Here is a 24,414-nt window from a genome sequence, read left to right on the forward strand (position 1 = left end):
CAGGCCCAGGAACAGCACTGGTTTAAATATTGATGCACGTGAGAAACAGCTCACACAATGTTAAAAGATTCTTGAATAACGACATGTTGTGAAGATGACAGATCATTCAGAATCAAACAGGAAGAAGTTATCTCAAACGAGTAAAATAAAAGCCCCCGCAGGGTGTTAACTTTAACGAGACATCACAAATAAGGAAATTTCCACACCATGGTGCTGATGTGGAAACGGAAGGCCTGTGTGGTCAAACCACACTATCTAGCTGCTTCGCGAAAAAAATCCAAACCAGCGAAATCCATTGAAGGAGGTACAGATGACTTTGGGGTCAAACGATATTTTCTAGCTGCCCCACGAGGTATTTGTAAATCGGTTAAATCTATTGAAAATCTTAGAGTGAGTATGACTAAAAAAGATGTAGATGTCTTTGAGGTCAACCCATATTCTCTGGCTGTTACACGAGGAATTTCTCAATCAGCCAAATATATCAATAATCTTAGATTGACTTTGGTTAAAGAAGATACGGAGGACTACTCTCCATTATTAACGGCAGTAAGAAATGGTCAAATTGAAGAAGTACAAAGATTAGTCAATCAAGGGGCCAATGTGAATCAGGGTAATGCTGAAGGCAAAACGCCGTTGATGATTGCAGCAATGAGCGGCAGAGTTGAGATGTTGGTATATCTAATCGGTCTAGGGGCTGAGGTGAAGAAAGGAGATAACGATGATGTGACTGCATTACACTTTGCTGCTCAGAATGATCATCTTGATGTCGTCAAATATCTGATTAGTCAAGGAGCTGAGGTGAATAAAGGAGACAGCGACGGTTGGACTGCAGTACACATTGCTTCTCAGAAGGGACATCTCGATGTCGTCAAACATATGATTGGTCAAGGAGCTGCGGTGGATACAGGAGATAACGATGGTCGGACTGCATTACACATTGCTACTCAGGATGGTCACCTTGATGTCGTCAAATATCTAATTAGTCAAGAAGGTGAGGTGAATAAAGAGAATAACATTGGCGCGACTGCGTTGCACTTTGCTGCTCATAATGGTCATCTTGATATCACAAAATATCTAATCAGTGAAGGGGCTGAGGTGAACGAGGAAGATGACATTGGTTGGACTGCACTATACATTGCTGCTCAGAATGATCATCTTGATGTCGTCAAATATCTGATTAGTCAAGGAGCTGAGGTGAATAAAGGAGACAGCGACGGTTGGACGGCATTACACATTGCTTCTCAGAAGGGACATCTCGATGTCGTCAAACATATGATTAGTCAAGGAGCTGCGGTGGATACAGGAGATAACGATGGTCGGACTGCATTACACATTGCTACTCAGGATGGTCACCTTGATGTCGTCAAATATCTAATTAGTCAAGAAGGTGAGGTGAATAAAGAGAATAACATTGGCGCGACTGCGTTGCACTTTGCTGCTCATAATGGTCATCTTGATATCACAAAATATCTAATCAGTGAAGGGGCTGAGGTGAACGAGGAAGATGACATTGGTTGGACTGCACTATACATTGCTGCTCAGAATGATCATCTTGATGTCGTCAAATATCTGATTAGTCAAGGAGCTGAGGTGAATAAAGGAGACAGCGACGGTTGGACGGCATTACACATTGCTTCTCAGAAGGGACATCTCGATGTCGTCAAACATATGATTAGTCAAGGAGCTGCGGTGGATACAGGAGATAACGATGGTCGGACTGCATTACACATTGCTACTCAGGATGGTCACCTTGATGTCGTCAAATATCTAATTAGTCAAGAAGGTGAGGTGAATAAAGAGAATAACATTGGCGCGACTGCGTTGCACTTTGCTGCTCATAATGGTCATCTTGATATCACCAAATATCTAATCAGTGAAGGGGCTGAGGTGAATGAGGAAGATGACATTGGTTGGACTGCACTATACATTGCTGCTCAGAATGATCATCTTGATGTCGTCAAATATCTGATTAGTCAAGGAGGTGAGGTTATTAAAGGAGATGACGATGGTTGGACTGCATTACACACTGCTGCTCAGAATGATCATCTTGATGTCACCAAACATCTGATCAGTCAAGGAGCTGATGTGGATAAACGAGTTACCGATGGTTGGACTGCATTACACATTGTTGCTCAGAATGGTCATCTTGATGTCGTCAAATATTTGATCAATCAAGGAGCTGCGGTGGATACAGGAGATAATGACGGTTGGACTGCATTGCACATTGCTGCTCAGAATGACCATCTTGATGTCATCAAATTTCTCATTAGTCAAGGAGCTGCGGTGGAAACAGAAAATAACGACGGTTGGATTGCATTACACATTGCTGCTCAGAATGATAATCTTGATGTCGCCAAACATCTTATTAGTCAAGGAGCTGATGTGGATAAACGAGTTACCGATGGTTGGACTGCATTACACATTGCTGCTCAGAATGGTCATCTTGATGTCGTCAAATATTTGATTAGTCAAGGAGGTGAGGTGAATAAAGGAGATAACGACGGTTTGACTGCATTACACACTGCTGCTCAGGATGATCATCTTGATGTCGTCAAATATTTGATTAGTCAAGGAGGTGAGGTGAATAAAGGAGATAACGACGGTTGGACTGCATTACACACTGCTGCTCAGGATGATCATCTTGATGTCGTCAAATATCTAATTAGTCAAGAAGGTGAGGTGAATAAAGAGGATAACGTTGGCGCGACTGCGTTGCACTTTGCTGCTCAGAATGATCATCTTGATGTCGTCAAATATCTGATTAGTCAAGGAGCTGAGGTGAATAAAGGAGACAGCGACGGTTGGACTGCAGTACACATTGCTTCTCAGAAGGGACATCTCGATGTCGTCAAACATATGATTAGTCAAGGAGCTGATGTGGATAAACGAGTTACCGATGGTTGGACTGCATTACACATTGCTGCTCAGAATGGTCATCTTGATGTCGTCAAATATTTGATCACTCAAGGAGGTGAGGTGAATAAAGGAGGTAACGATGGTTGGACTGCATTACACACTGCTGCTCAGGATGATCATCTTGATGTCGTCAAATATCTGATTAGTCATGGAGGTGAGGTTAATAAAGGAGATAACGACGGTTGGACTGCATTACACATTGCTGCTCAGAATGATCATCTTGATGTTGTCAAATATTTGATCACTCATGGAGGTGAGGTTAATAAAGGAGATAATAACGGTTGGACTGCATTATACATTGCTGCTCAGAATGGTCATCTTGATGTCGTCAAATATCTGATTAGTCAAGGAGCTGAGGTTTATGAACAAATGGATAACGATGGTCGGAGTGCATTATACATTGCTGCTCAGAAGGGTCATCTCGATGTCGTCAAATATCTGATTAGTCAAGGAGGTGAGGTGAATAACATTGGCGCGACTGCATTGCACTTTGCTGCTCATAGTGGTCATCTTGATGTCACCGAACATCTGATTAGTCAAGGAGGTGAGGTGAATAAAGGAGATAACGACGGTTGGACTGCATTACACACTGCTGCTCAGAATGATCATCTTGATGTCACCAAATATCTGATTAGTCAAGGAGCTGAGGTGAATAAAGGAAATACCGATGGTTGGACTGCATTACACATTGCTGTTCACAATGGTCATCTTGATGTCGTCAAATATCTGATCAGTCAATGGGCTGAGGTGAATAAAGGAGATAACGATGGTTGGACTGCATTACACATTGCTGCTCAGAATGATCATCTTGATGTTGTCAAATATTTGATCACTCATGGAGGTGAGGTTAATAAAGGAGATAACGACGATCGGACTGCATTACACACTGCTGCTCAGAATGATCATCTTGATGTCACCAAATATCTGATTAGTCAAGGAGCTGAGGTGAATAAAGGAGATACCGATGGTTGGACTGCATTACACATTGCTGTTCAGAATGGTCATCTTGATGTCGTCAAATATCTGATCAGTCAATGGGCTGAGGTGAATAAAGGAGGTAACGATGGTAGGACTGCATTGCAAAACGCTTCTCAGAAGGGTCATCTCGATGTCGTCAAATATCTGATTAGTCAAGGAGGTGAGGTGAATAACATTGGCGCGACTGCATTGCACTTTGCTGCTCATAGTGGTCATCTTGATGTCACCGAACATCTGATTAGTCAAGGAGGTGAGGTGAATAAAGGAGATAACGACGGTCGGACTGCATTACACATTGCTGCCCAGAATGATCATCTTGATGTCACCAAATATCTGATTAGTCAAGGAGCTGAGGTGAATAAAGGAAATACCGATGGTTGGACTGCATTACACATTGCTGTTCAGAATGGTCATCTTGATATCGTCAAATATCTGATCAGTCAATGGGCCGAGGTGAATAAAGGAGATAACGATGGTAGGACTGCATTGCAAATCGCTTCTCAGAAGGGTCATCTCGATGTCGTCAAATATCTGATTAGTCAAGGAGGTGAGGTGAATAACATTGGCGCGACTGCATTGCACTTTGCTGCTCATAATGGTCATCTTGATGTCACCGAACATCTGATTAGTCAAGGAAGTGAGGTGAATAAAGGGAATAACATTGGCGCGACTGCATTGCACTTTGCTGCTCATAATGGTCATCTTGATGTCACCGAACATCTGATTAGTCAAGGAAGTGAGGTGAATAAAGGGAATAACATTGGCGCGACTGCATTGCACTTTGCTGCTCATAATGGTCATCTTGATATTACCAAATATCTGATCAGGGAAGGGGCTGAGGTGAATGAGGAAGATTACTTTGGGTGTACTGCATTATACATTGCAGCTAAGAATGGAAATCTTGATGTCGTCAAATATCTGATCAGACAAGGAGCCGAGGTGAACGCGAAAAATGAAAACGGTTGGACTTCTTTGGACGTAGCTCTTTCAACAAATCATCTTGATGTCATTCAAGTTCTAAAGGCTGAAGATGCAAAACGTCTCAATATCGCTTCCAATACCGAGGTAAATTTTTCGGCTATTCATTTGTGAATTCGGTGTGGTGTAATCTGAGAAGGGCAGAGGCTGATCATGCTGATGGGAGAGTATCGATGGGAGGGCGGTAGCATATTTAGGGTTTGATGTTGATTTCAGCACGAATTTAATAGTTTAACACAATGCACGTATATGCATAATTTCGTTTCGGGCAATCCCGATCCAATGCATTTCATTTTGATCACGCGTATGATTAATATGTTTTTAGTCATTAAAATGATTTGATTTTTCATTTTGTTTATTTGCACGTATTAGGATAATTAACAGAGGCCTGGATACGATTATTTACGGATGGGTGCTGGTCTGTTAGTTAAACAAGTCCCCCTCCAGAAAAAAACCCAAGGCTTTCACTCCCAAATGGGGAGGACATTGGTCAGAATACATTTGAAAAGCAAAATGAAAACAACAACAACAACAACAAAAAGGGATTTCTTTCCCAAAGGAAATTTGAGTTTTGTCAGACGTGTATCAATCAGATATGATTATTTACGTCTGGGACCATCCTTTAACGTCACCATCCGAAAGACGTGACCAGGGCTGAGGAATGAGATTGGGATGATCTCTACATCTCTACATAATGAGATTCCAGCGTTCTGTTTGACTAACTCTCCTTTGTGACAGAATGAACCTTTTATTGATTGTTCAAACCTATTTCAAACGAGATCTCATTTTCGTCCACTTACTAGTGTGTAATTTAATTATCTATTCCATTTCTCACTTTCACTCTCCTTTTATCTCATTCTTAACTCTCCTCTTAATTTTAATTCTGCCTGATTTAAAGGATATTTATCTTGCTATACAACATGGTCAAACCACTGCCATTGAGAGGTTAGTGTCTCAAGGAGCTGATCTCAATGTCCAGTCAGCTGACGGTCAGATGTGTCTTCATGAAGCCATCAAACTCTGCTACAATACTGAGAGAAATGTAGACGAAAGTGATTCTCTAAGAAAGGTAATTCATATTTCAATTCCGTCTTAAGCTTTGATTAATATACAATGATTAAAAATGCATATACGGAGATGTAATTTTTATATATTATTCACATCCCCCATCTTTCGATTCTTTGTGGAAGCATGACTTTTATATTTTAGGATACCGTCCTATATCGGCCATGTTTCTTATTTTTCTTTAGAAAAAGACCCTTTTGAAGAAATTTACTGATATAATATAAGCAGGTTACGGATAGAGATTTCATCATGATATTGTCTGCAAATTTCATGCTTGAGAAGAGGTTTCCTTCGCAATTAAGTTTGCAGGTATTTTTAATACCAATCGACCGGTATCCCAACCAAAATAAAACGGCATATGACATAGCAAAATACAAATTTGTCATATGACACCTATATACATGATTGTGATTGTTTTCCAAATGTTATAGTTTCTTCAATTAATAAATAGGATATACAATGTAAAAATGAACCGAAATAGAAACAGGCATATATCTTTGTGTGTGTGTAAAAGGCTGTGGTTGTGTGTATTAGAGAGAGGGTGGGTGTATATGTATGTGTGTGTGGGGGGGGGGGGCTTACCAAAACATAAGACGGATTAAAGTATAATTTGATTTTTTTTTTTGGTCATGATTAGTAAAGTTATTTTATTTTTTAATACAAATGACTTGTTTTTACAGTTCAGTTTCATATATTCAGTGACTGCTTGTATAGCACTGCCGTCCAATCACAGATCAATTTTTGATGCCCTGCCAATTCCGTTAATCAGTGGTTGGGACATGCACATACACATGAGGGCGCTTTACATGATATTTAGACGATGAAATGAATATTCATTTGAGCAAATAACGCCAATGATATCAGAAATGGAATAAGAGAAAATCGACAGTTTTTATCGTGTCGCTTTTGTTTCTACCACCAGCCAAAGCTTCTATGAAGTTGGCCAAGAAATGCGATTTGAGTTTGATTGTGAAACATTAGTATATGAATATTTTTTTCATTTTCAGTGTTCATCTTTCTCTTCCAGATCACATATTATAAATTATTCTTTGAAAATTATCATGACCAAGGGTAGGTTATACGATGATATTTAACAATAATCTACATTACTTTTGAGGTTTGAATTTATGTTTATTTACGATCAAATTTGTCGATGGGGAGGGTGGGGGTCGACCATCACCCCTACAAGGATGTGAGATCAGTTGAAATAGGTTTACGTGTTATGTTTGATTCAGATTTCAGACGAGTTTTACAATGGAAACTTATCACCCGAGAAGGCTTTGGTGTGCTATCTCCTTGACAATGGAGCTAAGCCAAATTTGGAAGATAAGTCAGGAAAACTACCAATCCTCTATGCCAAGGATGAAGTGGTTAAACAGATAATCTTATCGAGGTAATTTTTTTTCATGTATATAACCCTATAAGCAATTCTCTAATATTTTTCTTTGAAGAATTGTGATGAATGGAAAAATATATTATATCAAACACTCAATAATGAATAACAGCATTCATATTCCTAGTTTCATCTGTGTAGTTCAACAGTTTAGTGCACTGATCAAACAATAATAAAGAAATATTGTTCTTAAATCGAATAAATGTTTCGTGAATGGTAATATTAAAAGTTTGTCAGTCGTATATGTCGTCTCGCTTTCAATTTTACTGATTTCATCTCTTCCATATTGATATTCAACCTTCCTCTAACAAAGTATAACTGTATATAGCCATTGATTCAGTCGCGTCAGTGTTTTTTTTTTCTTCTTGAAATAATGTTTATTATAAAAATGCATGCTTGATTAATTTTCAGAATGGATCCACCTGAAGTGGCCCGGTATTATCAAGGTAAGATCATTATATGCAGGAAAATTTTACAATCTTAAGTGGTGGCTCAGGGTATTACATGGTATTAAGGGGAACCCGTGTATGTGTTCCATTACAGACATTAAAAATGGAATCTCCTGCCTTGTCAAGCGCTCGACGTCATATAATGGGGAAGGGCTCCAGAATTTTATTTATTGGCGCAAATTTGCGAAAACAGAATGGGAAAGAACGGACGTGGAGAATGCATATCTGGACCGTTAAAGTGGATGTTCATCGAAAGCCTAGCTGATGAAAGCGGAAGGAAGTGGATGACGCGACAGCTCCGAAAATTGTTTGAATACTTTATATTTGAGATATACGTATACATCCTTTATCTAATGTTTCCTACCCCTTTCCGTTTCAGCTGAAGTGGATGTGAGTAGCGAGGATGTGCACAGGATCGGCCTAAAGCGGACATGGAACTTTTATTGCTCGTATAATTATGTCGCTGATTTATATCGTATACACGACGGAACTGAAGTTCATCCGTTCTAAAAGTGTTGTGCAGCTCAAAACTTGTTTGCGCGCGCAAATGAAATCACAGTGGACGGATGCTCAATGGATAGAACTTATGAAACACGTATGCAATGAGTACACAACGGATACATAGCGTTTTCTGACGGATGGCAAGAGATTTTTACGTTTTACTTCCCTTTAAATCCTATGGGACCAAGCCTTTAAAATAATTCGGCTCAGTATACGAAAGCATATCCAGCTCCCGGTCCAGCTCGTGCTTCGCGCTTACATAATTTAGATCCTAATCCTCCTCACGAACATACATTAATGGTGCTTAAAACCTCCCATTTTGGTGTCTTAATATGTGGCGGACCAATTTTACAATCGGAGCAATCGTTGGCGGAGCAAATATTAGTTCAGATTCTGAACGATTTTATTTAAGAGCAATCCCCCAACCGCTGCCAGGCCGAGAGATGGCGTGATCCCGAATTGTCCGGGCGAGGAAAAAATTCTGAACGATTTTATTTAAGAGCAATCCCCCAACCGCTGCCAGGCCGAGAGATGGCGTGATCCCGAATTGTACGGGCGAGGAAAAAATCAAGCAAATATCGGCGAGCGAGTCTCGACGGAGCAATTGCCCGGGGGGGGGGGGGGGGAGCACTTACATTGACGAGTGGATAGCATGCGCGACCCCAAAAACAAACACGTAAAAAGGATGTCTTTTTCAAGATAGGGCACATTACGTACGTAACGTAATAAGGGTGTCAAAACACTAATAAAAATGAAAAAATTGTTTATATTTTCGATAGGAAAGCTACGTGTTTAGGGTCAAATTTGCGAGGGTATAAAAAATTAAGACTAAAATGTTTTAAAACGGATGTACTTTTTGCCCAAGAGTCAGCACGAGACGTGTTTAGCGTACAATTTGCGTGAGGTGTGGGGAGATGGGGCTGTATATATTATAAGGTCTTTGGGCTGTACTAATGCAGGTAAAGGTAAAACCGACGACCGACGCGTCCGTGCATGGCATAACGATTGAAATATCGCTGTACTTGTTTAGGGGTTCAATTCAGGGAATATTTGCCAAGAGTATCGTTTTGTTTTCAATACTTGATTAGGGTATAGGGTTTCACACGCCAATACTTGTTAAGGGGTGCATTTTCAGAATATGGAAAATACGTGTTTAGGGTGCGGGGGGGGGGGGTGATGGGCATCAAAGGTATATGTGTAACCAAACAGTTTCGAGCTAAAGGTCGTTCGTTCGTTAAAGGTCATTGCCCTGTGTCATTCACTGAAGGCTTATTATGCATGATTGTTGTTATTCACTCTTCTTCATCAAATGCACAGAAATCACGGATACAGAACATCCCAAGGAATTTAAAGTCTCGGATGAAGCATGGATCCCACTAGTTCCAGTAGGATCTATGGATGAAGCAACTCCAGAGCAATTCACTACGCCCCAGGAAGATCCAAAACCTGAAAAGGAGCCGAGTGGACGGAATGAAACTCAAACCCAAAATGCAGAAATCGAGGAGGATCTTACTGATGAAGAATATGACCTGATTCAACTTGAAAAGCCTAGTGGTATCACGGTCAGAATTTCGAAACATGAAATTTACAGCGCAAAGGACATCAGTGTGGAAGCAATTAAAGACGTCCCACCTGAGTTTGAGCTGAAGGAGACGGAAGCCATCATTTCGGTTGGATTGAAGATGTCGCCTTCTGATGCATTCTTTGACAGTCCTGTGAGAGTAACGATGCCCCATTGTGGTGTATTCACAAAACCAAGGGATGCAGAAGTCTACATCTATTATCGCAAGAACGGTACTTTTTTCTATTTTAATTTTGATCGCTTTCCTTTCATTCAGTTTTCCCACTCGCATTTTGAAGAAAGGAGTAATACTATTTATTTCTATTTTGAAATTATAGTTCATAATGATGTCCAAAACAGCTAGACTCCGTTTGAAAGATATGAAGGAGTAAAATACAACGATATAAGTTTCTTTAATTTCGCTGTTACACCCAAATATTGCAAGCCTCGATATTGGACTTATGTGACGGCATCTCATGTGAACCGAGCGCTGATTTGCATTCGTTTGTATATATTATATAGCATAGGACCTATCTATTTGTTAACGAGAAATTCAACATTCTTAAAATGATTTACACAGAAAAATCTAAGAATTAATTGCATTAAAAGTGGTGAAGCTTACAGCTGCAGAACACTTTGTGGCCAATTTACTTACCGGTTACTTGTCGTATTAGTACCAGTGTATCTGCATGTACATTGTAGGTAAGTCTTATAGAGGCAAAGCAAGAAATCACAATGTATGGCCGAAAGCTAATAGAAGTATCCGTCAATTCAAGCACTTGGAGTTGCCAAAGAAAATATCAAATATGCATATCACTTTATTTGATTTTTTTACCGGTAAAATCGAAATGAACAACTTCCATTTGTTACAACAAACGCATGTATAATCACACCTTCTTCCACATAATATGACGTCATACACTGCAAAAACACCGGTGTTGATTTAACACCAGCCCGGAATCTATATATGTCCACACCAGAGAAGTGTTAAACAACACAAGTTTTTGGTCTAACAGCAGATAGGTGTTTATACAACACCAATGAGTATTAAAACAGCATTGGTTTGACTCTAAACTGGTATTGTTTCAATACTTCTCTGGTGTGGACATAATATAGATTCCGGGCTAGTGTTAAAGGGGAATCCAACCCAAATAAAAACTTGTTTTTATAAGAAAAAGAAAAATCAGACAAGTTGATAGGTGAAAGTTTGAACAATATTGGACAAACAACAAGAAAGTTATGAATTTTTTAAAGTTGTAAATGTTGGTAATCACTATACCCATGGAGACTTCAAATTGGCCGCATATGGGATGTCATAGTGATGTAAGGCAAGGACTACTCTTCCATGTACTCCAATACATATTATGGCTAAAATGTCATTTTTCCTAAAAGTTTTATTTTAAATTATATTTTTCTTTCATGAGGACATAAAACAATATACTACCTGGGTTATATTTAGATTACTGCCCCAGGGGAATGGGTACTTAGGAGAAAACCACAAATCCCTGATAATAAAGTATATGGCCTATGGGAAAGTTGTCCTTGCCCCTTGTCATAATTTACTTACCTAGTTGCCAATTTGAAATCTACATACTATTAGTGATCTCAATTTTAAAGCAGCTATAACGTTCTTATTGCTTGTCTGATTTCTTTCAAACTTTCACCATTCTGTTTAATTTATTTTTCTCCTTCCCAACACGACATTTAATGGCCAAGGCTGGATTCCCCTTTAAATGAACACCTGAGTTCTTGCAGTGTGGAATCCAGGCGGTAAGTAGAACAAAACAGCCCGTTTCCCAGGTTCGCTAATTTGAGTAACGGTATTCTATAGCAAACAGTCAGATGGTGGAGTGTGATTATAAATGAATCGTTCATCTTTGTATTCTGTAGACTACTTACTTTCAACTTCTGTTTCATCTTTCACTCTAATTTACCGCTTCCGATAAGGTGTTGGAAGAAGTCCTTGAAATATAATTAGTACATTTTGAAACTTTTTAACAATACATATCTTTAGTAAAGAGTGATCTCCTTTGTTCTGTGGTTTGGTAGAAAGAGAAATGACACACTTTTATTTTTTAACAATTATTTTGCAGATTCTACAAAGTTTACAGCGACTCGTTCTACCAGCACGAGTAACCCAAGATGTGTCGTGAGAGATCACGATCTAGATATCTACCTTAACCACTTCTCGGAATTCTGGATTCGCATTTATGATAAATTAAGAGGGGTATTTATTGGCAAACGTGTTGTCTTTACGCCATGTGTTCCAGTGCCAGCACCGAGAAATGAAGAGCACGTTTTGCTGGTCAACGTAAGAGATCATAACGTTACAGACTGGAAGGTGGGTAATTAAGTACTTCTATCAGTGGCGTAACTACGGGGGTAGGCATGGGGGGCACGTGCCCCCCCCCCCCATCGGCTGGCCAAAAAAAAAACGGGGAAAAGGAGAAAAAGAGGGAGAAAGGAAGAGAAACGTGGAAAGAAGAAATTATTGTTCATTATAGTTATAATTATAATTATGTTATGTTTTATTATACATAGGAACCTTTTTGTCATAACTTTATGAAACATAATTTGCTCAGGGCCTATGTCTTCATTGTTCCTGGTGCTCGCATGTCTGTTTAACGAGATAATTATATTTTGATTTGATATCACTTTATTGAAATCACAATAAAGGAAAGAAATTTACAAAGTCAATACAAAACATAATAAATATAAAGATAGCCCAGGTCATGACTCATAACTGTCGATGCAGGGCAGTAGTATAAAACTTAATGTACAATTTCGATGTAACAGGTACATAACATAATTATACACATAACATATCTTTTAAAAAAAAATAATTCCGACCACAATCATGACAATACTAAACCTGATAGGCGTATTATTATGGATAATGAATGTCATCAGTATCGATATAATAATCTAGACTTCAACATGTACATTATATAATCAGAAAGAAGAAATGGAAAGCAATAGAAAAGAAAGAAGGAAAAAGAAAAAGGAAAAGAGATGGAATGAGGAGAGAAAAGAGGGGGTACGTAACGAGAGAGAGAGAGAGAGGGAGAGAAGAGAGAGAGAGAGAGAGGGAGAGAAGAGAGAGAGAGAAAGAGTGAGGAGAGAGATCGGAAATAGTGAACAATATGAGTTATTGCTCTAAAAGATTGTAGTCGCCCCAGGTGGATTCATCCTTTGCACAATATATTGAGAAAGATGAAACAACTGCCATTTTACTCAAATTATCTCTAATCGAAGAATATTTTGTACGCCTGGCATCAAGAAAAGAAAAGAAAGATTTGATTCGTTGGGTGTTTTCTTTGGAAAGAAAACCCCTTGAACCAATTTCAATGGCTAGGAAATCTACTCGGTAGCCATTATTCTCAATGTCGGTAATCAAGGCAGTGTACTTTTCTGTTTTGTATTGGTGCGCTCTGTCAATTGCAAGTTCAAAAGGAACTGTTAGTTCTAAAATTAATAATCTTTTGCTACGTTCATTTAAGATCGGATACTGTATATTCTCAAATCGAACAAAATAGCTTGAAAGGGAAGAAATCTGAAGCAAAAAAGCTGCTCACTCAAGAAGTAAGTGAGATTTGGCATTCACATGTAAAGAATCTACTAGTTCAAGGTCGGTTTCTGGATCTCCTGTCAACAGAAGACAATTGTGTCATCTGGAAAAGTATAATGTATAACTTACCTGTACGAGTGCTAAAATTTCTCATAAATCTGGTCTTAAATTCGTTTGGGTGCATGACATGGGGATGGTCGAGGCCGGAGAATAACCATTCATGTTCGGGATGTCGTGAAAGATTCGCAGTTCGGTTTTATCAATTGTGTTTTCTGTAGCCAGACGTACAAAGTATTTCAAAATATTTTTATGGCGCCATGTATAGCGGCCTTGTGAGAGGAAGGTAGGGCAGCTATTCAAGACATGATTTAATGTTTCGAGACCTTTACAATGTTTACATCTGTTTGTAACAGATTTACCCCATCTAACCAAATTAGCTCTAGTGTTGGTTGTGTCGGTTACAGAATTTATGAGAAATTTTAGCACTCGTACAGGTAAGTTATACATTATACTTTTCCAGATGACACAATTGTCTTCTGTTGACAGGAGATCCAGAAACCGACCTTGAACTAGTAGATTCTTTACATGTGAATGCCAAATCTCACTTACTTCTTGAGTGAGCAGCTTTTTTGCTTCAGATTTCTTCCCTTTCAAGCTATTTTGTTCGATTTGAGAATATACAGTATCCGATTTAACAATAGTTGATTTTTTCCTAACCCATTTCCTTTCTCGTTCCAGTCGAGTATCCAAACAGTGGTTTACATTTTCATCACCCTGTTCTCTCATAGTTACGTTTGAAAGTGTATGACATTCTCTATATACATCTGAGATATTCGGAATGTTTAGACCATTTGGCATATGTACAAAAGCCAACGTTGCTGAGGGGGGCATACCACACCATTTCTTAAGATAAACGTTAGAAACAGAATCCAAGGCTAGACAATGAGAGTGGGTAATATCATTTACGGTAAGATCAAAGCGTAGTGATGGCAACAAGTATCGAGAGTAAACCTTTAGTTTATATTCGTTCCCGGGGGGGGCACTCAGTATATAATGCATAGTGGGTATGTGCCGCGGAGGGGACCCCCATTTTTACACTCAAATTTCCGTTCCAAGGCATAGCATTTTTGTCTTATTGAGAAAAAGAACAAAGAAAGCCGCTCCAAGGCATAGCATTTCCTTCTTATCGAGAAAAAAGAAGAAAGAAATCCGCTCCAAAGCTTCGCATATTTTTCGTTACGCCGTTCCGGTCGCATTGATCTGCTACAATTTTGGTGAAAAGCGGCCGTAGAGCGCTTTTCGACCATCGCCTAAGCCCGAGCGCACCCGGCGGAGGCCGCGCTAGCTGCGTCATGCACGATTGCCCGTTACATAGGGATGCATACGCACTCACAGAGATACCGAGATCCGTTCCGAGGACCCCCGTTTTCACAAACATTTGTAGTTCCGAAGCCCGTTCCGAGGACCCTCCTTTTTACAATAAGCCCGCTCCAAGGCCCCCGTTTTTTGCCTCGCCCGCGGCACACCCCTACCACTTTTTTGGTCGAGTGCCCCCCCCCGGGTATTCGTTACGTATCAAAGAATCATCTATATTTTTCAAACGAGATTCAAGTTTATTTGAAATATACGCATGAACGTCAGAAGAGGCAAGGTTTTTGGTTATTACAGACCCGAGAAATTTATGAATGTCGTTCCCAATCGAAGACACTTGCTCTTCCCCAACCATGAACTCCGGTTCGTTAAACTTACCAGATGTAAGAGAAAGAGAACGACATTTTGAGGGTTTCAAAGATAGTCCCATTGATTTGATGTGGTTATCTATCTGGTTTAATAACCGTTGATGTGTTCTTTTATTATTAGATATCAGGCAAAAATCATCGGCAAAAGGTGTCGTTATGATCCGTTTTCCACTCAAATCGTAACCATAAGCCGAATTAACCTTCAAAAATTGAATTATTGGATCGAAACACATAATGAAAACTAGAGGAGAGAGTGGGTCCCCCTGAAAAATGCCCTTCCGAAACTTGAACTCGTTTGAAATCCAATCTTTAGTAATTACTCTTCCAGAAAGTGAGCTGTACAAAGTCTTCATGTATAACTGAACAGAATTAGGAAATTTATGTCTTTGTAACATGTGATAAATAAGATCGTGGCTAACCGATCCAAAAGCATCGGCCAGATCGAACCATGTCACATGTTCTGTCCTAGATTTACTTTTCGCATGGGATAGTACTTCATGCATCACTAGATTATGTTCAGTACATCCATTTATACCTTTCAGAAAAGCCTTTTGTAAGTTACAATCAATTATATTATTATCTGTCATAAAATTTTCAAATCTTTCGGCTAATATCTGGTGATAGATTTTTCCTACGACATTTGACAGTGAAATCATCCGAAAGTTGCCTGGCTGAGAAGTATCGCCAGATTTGTATATAAGTGTAACTTTACTTTTAGACCAATTAGGAGGAGGGATACCAGTTTGCATCACCTTGGTGTAGAGAGTAGCTAAAAAGTGGTGCGTGCAAGGTAATTTCTTTAACATACCATAGTACAGTCCATCAGGTCCAGGTGAGGAATGCGAACTCTTCTTCCGTAGAACATTCTTCACAATTGATGGACGAATTGGAGTAGTGTCAAATTGGGGTGGGGTTGCCTGTGTACTGGAGCAATCTGTGTCTGGAAACCAATTAAGATCTGAAGTTATAATTTCTGAAGGTGATTGGTAGCGGGAAGTGAAGTATTCGTCGGCGAATTCCTGGGAAAAAGAGGGCCTTGGAGTATCACTATATAACGAGCCGTTGACGAGCCTTTTACAATAGTCCCAAAAATTTGAATTGAAGTGCTTTTCTTCCCGGGCAGTAGTTCGCTTTCGTTCCTGGCGTCTGTCTAAACCGCGAAGATGGTCGTATGTATGGAGCGCATCGTAGAAATTCCGGCGATCATCTTCCGTGGCGTCTTTAGCGAAGGCTTTCTTCCTTAATCTATTTTTCATTCTTTTCACTTGATTGAGGGTTTTGGGGGTCTTTCAAAATAGGGCGATGTGCTACTTTTCGGTTCAAAATCTTTGATCTCGCCGAAAAATTTCTGCAACAAAATCGAAAAACAATCTCCTGCTTCCGAGGGGGGATAGCCCCCGAAGATAGGTAATGATGGAGGGGCGCAAGTCGTTTGGCAAGGTCGCTGTCAGGGTCATTCCAATGCGTTAATGGCAATTCTGGTAGAGCAAACCGTATAAAGGCCGCGATTGAACAGGCAGCGGACAGTACTTGTATCATGACCGCTGAACCACTGGATGGCGAGCAAAGTAGAAGGCTGCTCTTCCTGATGTACTAAAACCTCCGGTTTTAAGTCAAGATACACCAAATATATTTCCTCGCACTTCGAGTTATTATTGTTTTATGTAGTGACATATGCTTCTTTTTCATGACTTTTTAAAGTGATTGCCCAATTTTAAGGTCTTAATAGAAAAATTTTCCTGTCCGTGCTTACGTTCGCTTTAGTAGATCGGTGATATACGTCTGCTCTTCATAAAATTCCTAAAATCAGTCCTTAAAATGCACCCTTTTCTGATCTGAATATAAAAAAAAATAGTTTGTGCTTCGTGCTCGCATCATTTGGTTAGTGAAATACGTGTGGTCTTAGTGAAAAGTACAAACAAGCCTTAGAATGTCCCTCTTTAGGTCTGAATTTCCTAAATTTTCAGCTCGCGCTTCGCGCTCGCAATATTTGAGTAGTGAGATGCGTATGTTAATCATGATTACTATGACTGCAAGTGTTTCATGTATGTAGATGTAATTCTAACAAAATCAGCAAGCGCTTGGCACTCGCTTTATATGACCTTAGTGAGATGTGTATAATTTTATTGGATTCCTAAAATATAGTCCTTAAAATGTCCCTGTTTGGAATCAATATATACAAAAAATTTAGCTAGCGCTTCGCGCTCGCATCGTTGTTTAGCGATACAGTTACGTATCATGATTACAAAAATTTGCTTATAATGTCCCTTATTAGGTCTGAATATCAAAAGTTTTCAGCTCGCGCTTCGCGCTCGCAGTATTTGACCAGTGACATACATATCCGTTTAATGGCACTGTCCTTGAGATGTCTCTATTAGGTCAGTATACTTAGCAACTTAGTCACCAAGTGACTCGAAATTTTGCTGGTGCCCCCTAATGCTGTGACCCACGCTACGCCACTGACTTCTATTAAGTTTTATAATAGTTTTCTGCTATTTGTAATTGCATTTCTCATAGATTTTCTTTCGGCTGTATAATATGGTGGTAAACGTTGTAGGATATTAATTCTCCTAATCCTTAAAAACTTCAGATGAATTAGTGTAATGTAACCTCATATGAAAATATATACAAAAATGGGAAATATAATAAGATTATACTACAGTATTTTTCTTTATTTATGAACGAAAATTAGACTAAAAGTGAATAAAGTAGGTAATACTGAATCACCACCAAGATTTTTTCTTATATTTCATTTGGAAGCAATACCCTTTTCTTGGGGGGGGGGGTGGGGGCTTTTCATATTTGTTTAGACCAAAATCACCTTTATTCGGTTGGGAGTAAAATTTAAACAACAAAAGATTGTCAAACTTTTGAAAAAAAATCAGACCTCCTCTTTAAAAATATTTCCCATGCCCTTGTGATCTCGTCTGCACTTACATATGCTATACATTATTGTGCCTAACATGTTAGCACATTTTACAAAATTGAAAATACATGTATAGGGCTAATAAACTAAATTAAGGAAAGGCAATGATTGGACAACACTCAGCAAACACACCCAGTACACACATTCATTAACGTACTTGCACTCAAACACACACACACACACACACACCTGCTCCTCCCAGAAACGCACACACACAACACTCACACGAGTGTGCAAATCTGCTTTTCAATCAGGATTTTAGTGAAATTTTAGATGAAAAGGCTGTGAAAGGTGTAAGTTTATTAGAATTTTCAATTTAATTATTATTTAGATTTAGCAAATCATAATGTTATCGAACTGACAATTGTCGGTAACACGTGCATGCATTTCTGAAGCCCCTGATTATTTTTATACCTAAGCGAGGAGTTTTACTAATTGAATCTGCTTAATTTATAACTATACATTAAACGTTTAATTTCGTAATCCCTTTCTTAATTTCTATGTAAGTAATTAGTGATTTTTTTTATTTCTTTTCCAAAGGTATCCAATTTCTAATCTCTTTGGTCAGACCCATATACAATACATGCGTTATACATGCATGACTGAGTTAGAACAATGGAAAGTGGTGTTACCAAATTTGCACGCGCAAACTGCGATTTTTAGTTAATTTTTTTTCTGGCTTTTACTGCTGTCTATTCGGAAAACAAAGATCATGGCTGAATTATCCATCTTTTCTTCTTTCATGTGAGACATGCGTAAAATATGATTGACGCATGGTCGAGAAAAAGTTGCCTTAAAACATGCTCGATTACTATCTATTCAACGAATCGTTGAAAAACGAGAATTTCGTTTTCCCAACAAAGCAGACAATGGGCTAACGTCGAATTGGATAACTGTTCGGGCTGGAGAAGGAAAGCCCTTTATTGTTACAATAGTGATAATTTTGATAATTACATGAAAACATGCTCAATTTCTACCTCTTCGACGAATCGTTGAAAAGACTATGGACTAGAATACGCGGTGAGTGCGATCTTACACTTAGCTTTATCTTGAATATGACGTTGTTTGGGTTCTTTCAAACTTGTAAAAAGATGCTTGAAATTATTGGATGAGGCAGGGTCAGCGGAATGTTGGATGAGGATGACCCACTTAAAAAAAAAACCTTCCGAGCGAAAAAAACTCGGCTTTCTCCTCTGCAGTTGCATAAAGTAATGCACCCCTTTTTCTGCTTCACTCAACCCCCTGTGAAATGTAGCGACAAATAAAACGACAGAAAGAAGTTTTGAGATAACAAAATTATCAAAATCATTATATTGCAACATTGAATTCCCATTGCCATAGAATCTAGCCCGAGAAAATCCACGGCATTAGCCTCCTGTCAGTGTCATAGCTTATTGCAAATAAATAACAACAATAACGGGCTTTCCTAATTCCCCAGCCCGAACAGAGCCGTTAGCCCATTGTCTGCTGCTTTGTTGGGAAAACAAAATGCTTGTTTTTCAACGAGGTAGTAATCGAGCATGTTTTCAGGCAACTTTTTCTCGACCATGCATCAATCATAATTATTTTACGCATGTCTCACATGAAAGAAGAAATTATGGATATTTCAGCCATGATCTTTGTTTTCCGAATAGACAGCAATAAAAAAAAACCGTAAAGTGATATCGCAATTTGCTCGTGCACATTAAAATTTGGTAACACAACTTTCCATTGTTCTAACTCAGTCATTCTTGCATTATTAACGTTGATACGGGTTAATGAAAGAAGACAAGCATATCTTTCCGTTCATGTACATTTCATGAAACAAATTTTTGATCATGATAGCAAAAAAAAATACACTGAATCTCTGTTTCGTTTGACCTGGGACGCAATGTACAGTATATTCCTGATTAGCAACATTTTATAAATGCATCAAATACAATTGTAATTAATTCGTTTTTCTATAAATTCGTCGGCGGTCATCCGAACCGTCGTATCAGTCAATTTTGGTCGATTTTGAGATTTTTGCAGAAAATTAAAGTACAAGTCCTAGTCTATTGAATAGAACATCTTTCTTCTGTGAAATACCATCGCAATAATGTAACCTGCACTTTGTCTCTACTTTCATAATGTTTTGGGTTTTGTTTTTGTATTTTCTTGCAATTGCTCTTTAAAAGGTCCCGGATGGATATCAAGTTCCGATACCAGGACAGCAATTCTTAGTAAGATGGCGTTCAGGAGAATTAAAGATATCCTGTAAAGCAAACAACATCATAAACAAATCTGAGGTAACATGTTATTGAGAAAAAGATATCCTCAAAATAGACTTTTTTTAACTTCATGTTCTTTCATTTGCCTCCTTAAAAACAACATTACAAGTAAACCAAAAGATGGGGTCTTTCGACCAAAGAAAATGTTATATATATAAATCATCTTTATTTCATAATCAATAAACCCAGGTCCTCTGCCAGTGATGATAGGCAAACCCCCCTTCACTGGCAAAAGGCAGGGTGATAATACATGATATTGATTGAATAGGTACAATTCATAAGGTACAGTGCATAAGAGTTAACACATAATTTACATTCCATAAGAAAGCTGAATATTAAGATATACTTGACTAAATTGAATGACGTACAGTATGCGGAATGAGACAAGCATGTTAAATGAAAAAGAAAGGTGACTGTATCAATGAAAGAGAGATGGAGAGAGGGGCCAGACAGTAGGAAAATACAAAAGAGAAACCATCACTTTGTGATGAAGATATACATTCATAATACAATTACGCGTCGCCACAACGAAAACAGTGTTTGTAACATATTATATACTTATTCATATTCATATAATCTTGTTATGAGAGATATTTCCATCATGTTAACTATTTCAATTATGATATTTTAAAATGACAAACTAATAAATGTGAAAACTATAATATATACGAGTTAGCCTTATCTAGATCAAGTTGTTTTTCCTGGATGACATTTGGAAGTTATACATATCACAGATGATCCATTTATTTAATTAAATATTGTTTGAATAATTCACATTCTATTATTAGACGGTAAGTTTGTTATCATATATGTATAATTGTAATTATATAGTTCTAGTTTCATAATTGTTTCGTTAACGTCTTAATGTAGATTATAATTTAGAGATCAAAATATCTATATCGTGAGAAAAAAAAACAAGTTGAGTTACTTATCTTTATCGGGGTCAAAATCATCAAGCAGATAGAGTAGGCTAGCTTTGGTTGTTTTCCGGGACACTGAGCAATGGGGGCTCAGTCCAAGTTGGCTGGTCCTTTGCAAGGAACAGAGAATAGCTAGTCATAATGCTCAGCTTGCTTATCCTATTCAACATCATTTTGTTTTTCTTCCCTAGTTTCATCGTTTTGAGTAGTGATTCGATTCTAATTTTATTTTGCTTAGACACATAACTTCTTGAACCTCCTTCTATACAGAAAAGTTTGCATGAATATCCCTGGTCAACGAGTTAGAAGTGCATACTTATTGCATTTGCTCACATGACGTGAATCAATTTTTTGTTCGAAAGGAACTGTGCGTTCAACAATAATGACTTCTTTATTTTGGACAGATGAAAGAACACGATCGGGTCGTAGAGGAGTCGGTAGAATATTCATAGGAATTGTGGGTTGATTGGCTTTGTCAGGAAGATCTACTTGGAGAGTGTAATCTCCAGATAATGATGACTGAAGACACTCGTATATCGCGTTCAAAATGTTGTCGTGTCTCCATGTACATCTACCTTGTTCTAACATGATTTTGCATCCAACATGCAGGAGGGTCTGTTTATTTCCGCACAGTTTACAATTTGCTGAGAGTTTTTTTTACCCCATCTTTGAAGGTTCCTAAAAGTAGAGAGACAGTCAATAGATGACCTGACTGCAAAACTGCAAAACTTAGAACTGTGGATGGTAGGTCGTATACAATACTTTTCCACGTGAGATCTTCCTGCTCAAGCATCATGAGCTCCAAAATTTACCTTGGAGCAGCAATCCCTCAATCTTATCGGTCCATATATCTTGATATTTATTTTTAAAAACACATGTGATATTTGGTTTCACTTTTGACCATTTTCTATCTGGCGTGGTATTCATTGCAACGTTTACCATATCTTTAGCATCACTATTACCATACGATTTCCTAGAGTAAGATTGTTCTCTTACTATACATGCCGTCATAGCGGCCTTTTTTGGTGTAAAAGACTCCGTCTTTTCAAACTGTAATGATAAAAAAATTAATTTTTATGTGCAGACCATTTTGGTTAAACATTTTCAATGAGTGCATGTTTATGTGAAAATTGTTTAAGCATGTTTTTAAAGCCCAAACTGAATGGAAAAATACGATAGACATGGTAAATCGATAAGATGAAATATTTTTGCATATTGTACGCATATCAATTTTGTGTGTCGGCACTCATTTGACGGATTGGTTTATTGAATACCTGTTGGAACCGGTTTCTAGATTGCTAGAGGTCCTGTAAGTACTGAGCTGATTGGGCTTTTACCTTTGTTGGTGAACGAGCAGAAAGTAGGAGGGCATAGGAGCCCATCAGGAGGGAGCTAGGAATTCCGATGAGTGGTGTAAAATATCATAAATAGGCCTATACAAGTAAAATGTTTATAACTATTCTGTAGTATAATTGTTAGGATGTTATGTTTATTTTTTATCTGTTTATGTTTGTAGCATGTTCATACACAAGAGAACTGTTGTTGAGCCATCGCCATTAGCGTCATAGAACGTGTGTGAGGCTTTACAAATCCACTCTTTAATAATTATTATTATTTTCTTATTAATGTTTTTATTATAAAACCGACGATATGAATGGAGAGCAAAGTGTTGTTAAAATGCGTCGTGTTTGGCATATCATTTGGGAGATTATGAGATGAAAAAAGTGATTTTTCCTCTAAAGTATTTGCTGTGATTTTTATGATTATATTTCCAGACTATCAAAGAAAGTGATTTTCGCAACCTTACTGAGCACCAGAAAACGTTTGTGATGGATACAACAAATGTCACCAAGAATAAAATCATTCTAGAATTCACCTTCCAACAGAGTACAACAACAAAAACACTTCACACTGGGATGCGGTTAGGTAATAAATGCTATTGATATATTCAAATCGCGAGATCGTTGTAAAAGGTTTATGGCAAATTTCTCTGTTGTTTTATGAGGATTGATGGTGGATGATAAACATGGTGGAGGCACAAAATATAATGCTTATTTATAGTTTTCATGCAAATAATTCAGGCGCCGAGGAATCAGGGTAGTGGGGGGGGGGTCACCCAGGTGCGGATCCATTGGAGGGGGGGCCTCCCCCTGCTCAAAGAAAAGAGAGAAAGGCAAATGGAGGAAAGGATAGAAGAAAAACAGAGAGGAAGGGGGAGGAAGAGAAGAAAAAGAGAGAGGAAGAGGGGGAAAGAAAGAGAGAAGGAAAACAGAGGAAGGGGAAAAGGGAAAGAGGAAAAGAGAAAGATAAAGGAGGAGAAACGGAACAGGGAGAGGGGATAGGAAAGAGAGAGGGAAATGACTGTTAAAATGAGCGGAAGCGCCCATTTGATGTGCGAACTAGGGGGCGCCGAATTGATGTTCGATCCAGCGGGCGCGAAATTGATGTCCGAAGTAGGGGCGCCAAATTGATGTTCGACATAGGGGGCGCCGAATTAATGTTCAACATAGGGGGGCACCAAATTGATTTTTGACATAGGGGGCGCCGAATTGATGTTCGACATAGGGGGGCACCAAATTGATGTTCGAACTAGGGGGTATCGAATTGTTGTTCAAACTAGGGGCGGTGAATTGATGTTCGAACTAGGGGGGGGGGCGATAATTGATGTACAAACTAGGGGGTGCGCCGAATTGATGTCCGAACTAGGGGCGCTGGATTGTTGTCCGACACAGGGGCGCCGAATTGATGTTCGACATAGAGGGAAGCCGAATCGATATCCGACATAGGGGGCGCCGAATTGAAGTTTGACGTATAGGGGCGCTGAATTTATCTTCAACCTGGGGGGAGGGGGTGGTGGAATTGATGTTCTACCTACGGGCGCCGTTATAGGGACCGCCGAAATTGAAGTTCGAATTAGGGGGCGCCGAATTTATGTTCGAACTAGGGGGTATCGAATTGTTCAAAATAGGGGGCGGTGAATTGATGTTCGAACTAGGGGGCGCTAAAGTGATGTACAAACTAGGGTTGTGCCGCATTGATGTTCGACCTAGGGGCGCAGAATTGATGTCCGACACAGGGGCGCAGAATTGATGTTCGACGTAGGGGGTGGCGAATTGATGTTCGACAGAGAGGGAAGCCGAATTGATATCCGACATAGGGGGCGCCGAATTG

At 38.9% G+C, this 24,414-nt stretch overlaps 1 protein-coding gene across 1 annotated transcript; it reads left to right on the forward strand.

Annotated features, from left to right (window-relative positions):
* Positions 1-207: 207 nt before the first annotated feature.
* On the forward strand, positions 208-24,333 carry LOC129277486 (uncharacterized). The gene is made up of 9 exons (XM_064095696.1): positions 208-4,959; positions 5,771-5,941; positions 7,173-7,330; positions 7,742-7,776; positions 9,598-10,074; positions 11,935-12,182; positions 20,231-20,341; positions 23,019-23,169; positions 24,212-24,333. Exons 1-9 carry the CDS (start codon positions 208-210, stop codon positions 24,331-24,333), a joined length of 6,225 nt encoding a protein of 2,074 aa, XP_063951766.1.
* The last annotated feature ends 81 nt before the right edge of the window (positions 24,334-24,414 follow it).

The sequence above is a fragment of the Lytechinus pictus genome, chromosome 2 (genome assembly GCF_037042905.1).
Source record: "Lytechinus pictus isolate F3 Inbred chromosome 2, Lp3.0, whole genome shotgun sequence".
Lineage (NCBI taxonomy): Eukaryota > Metazoa > Echinodermata > Echinoidea > Temnopleuroida > Toxopneustidae > Lytechinus > Lytechinus pictus.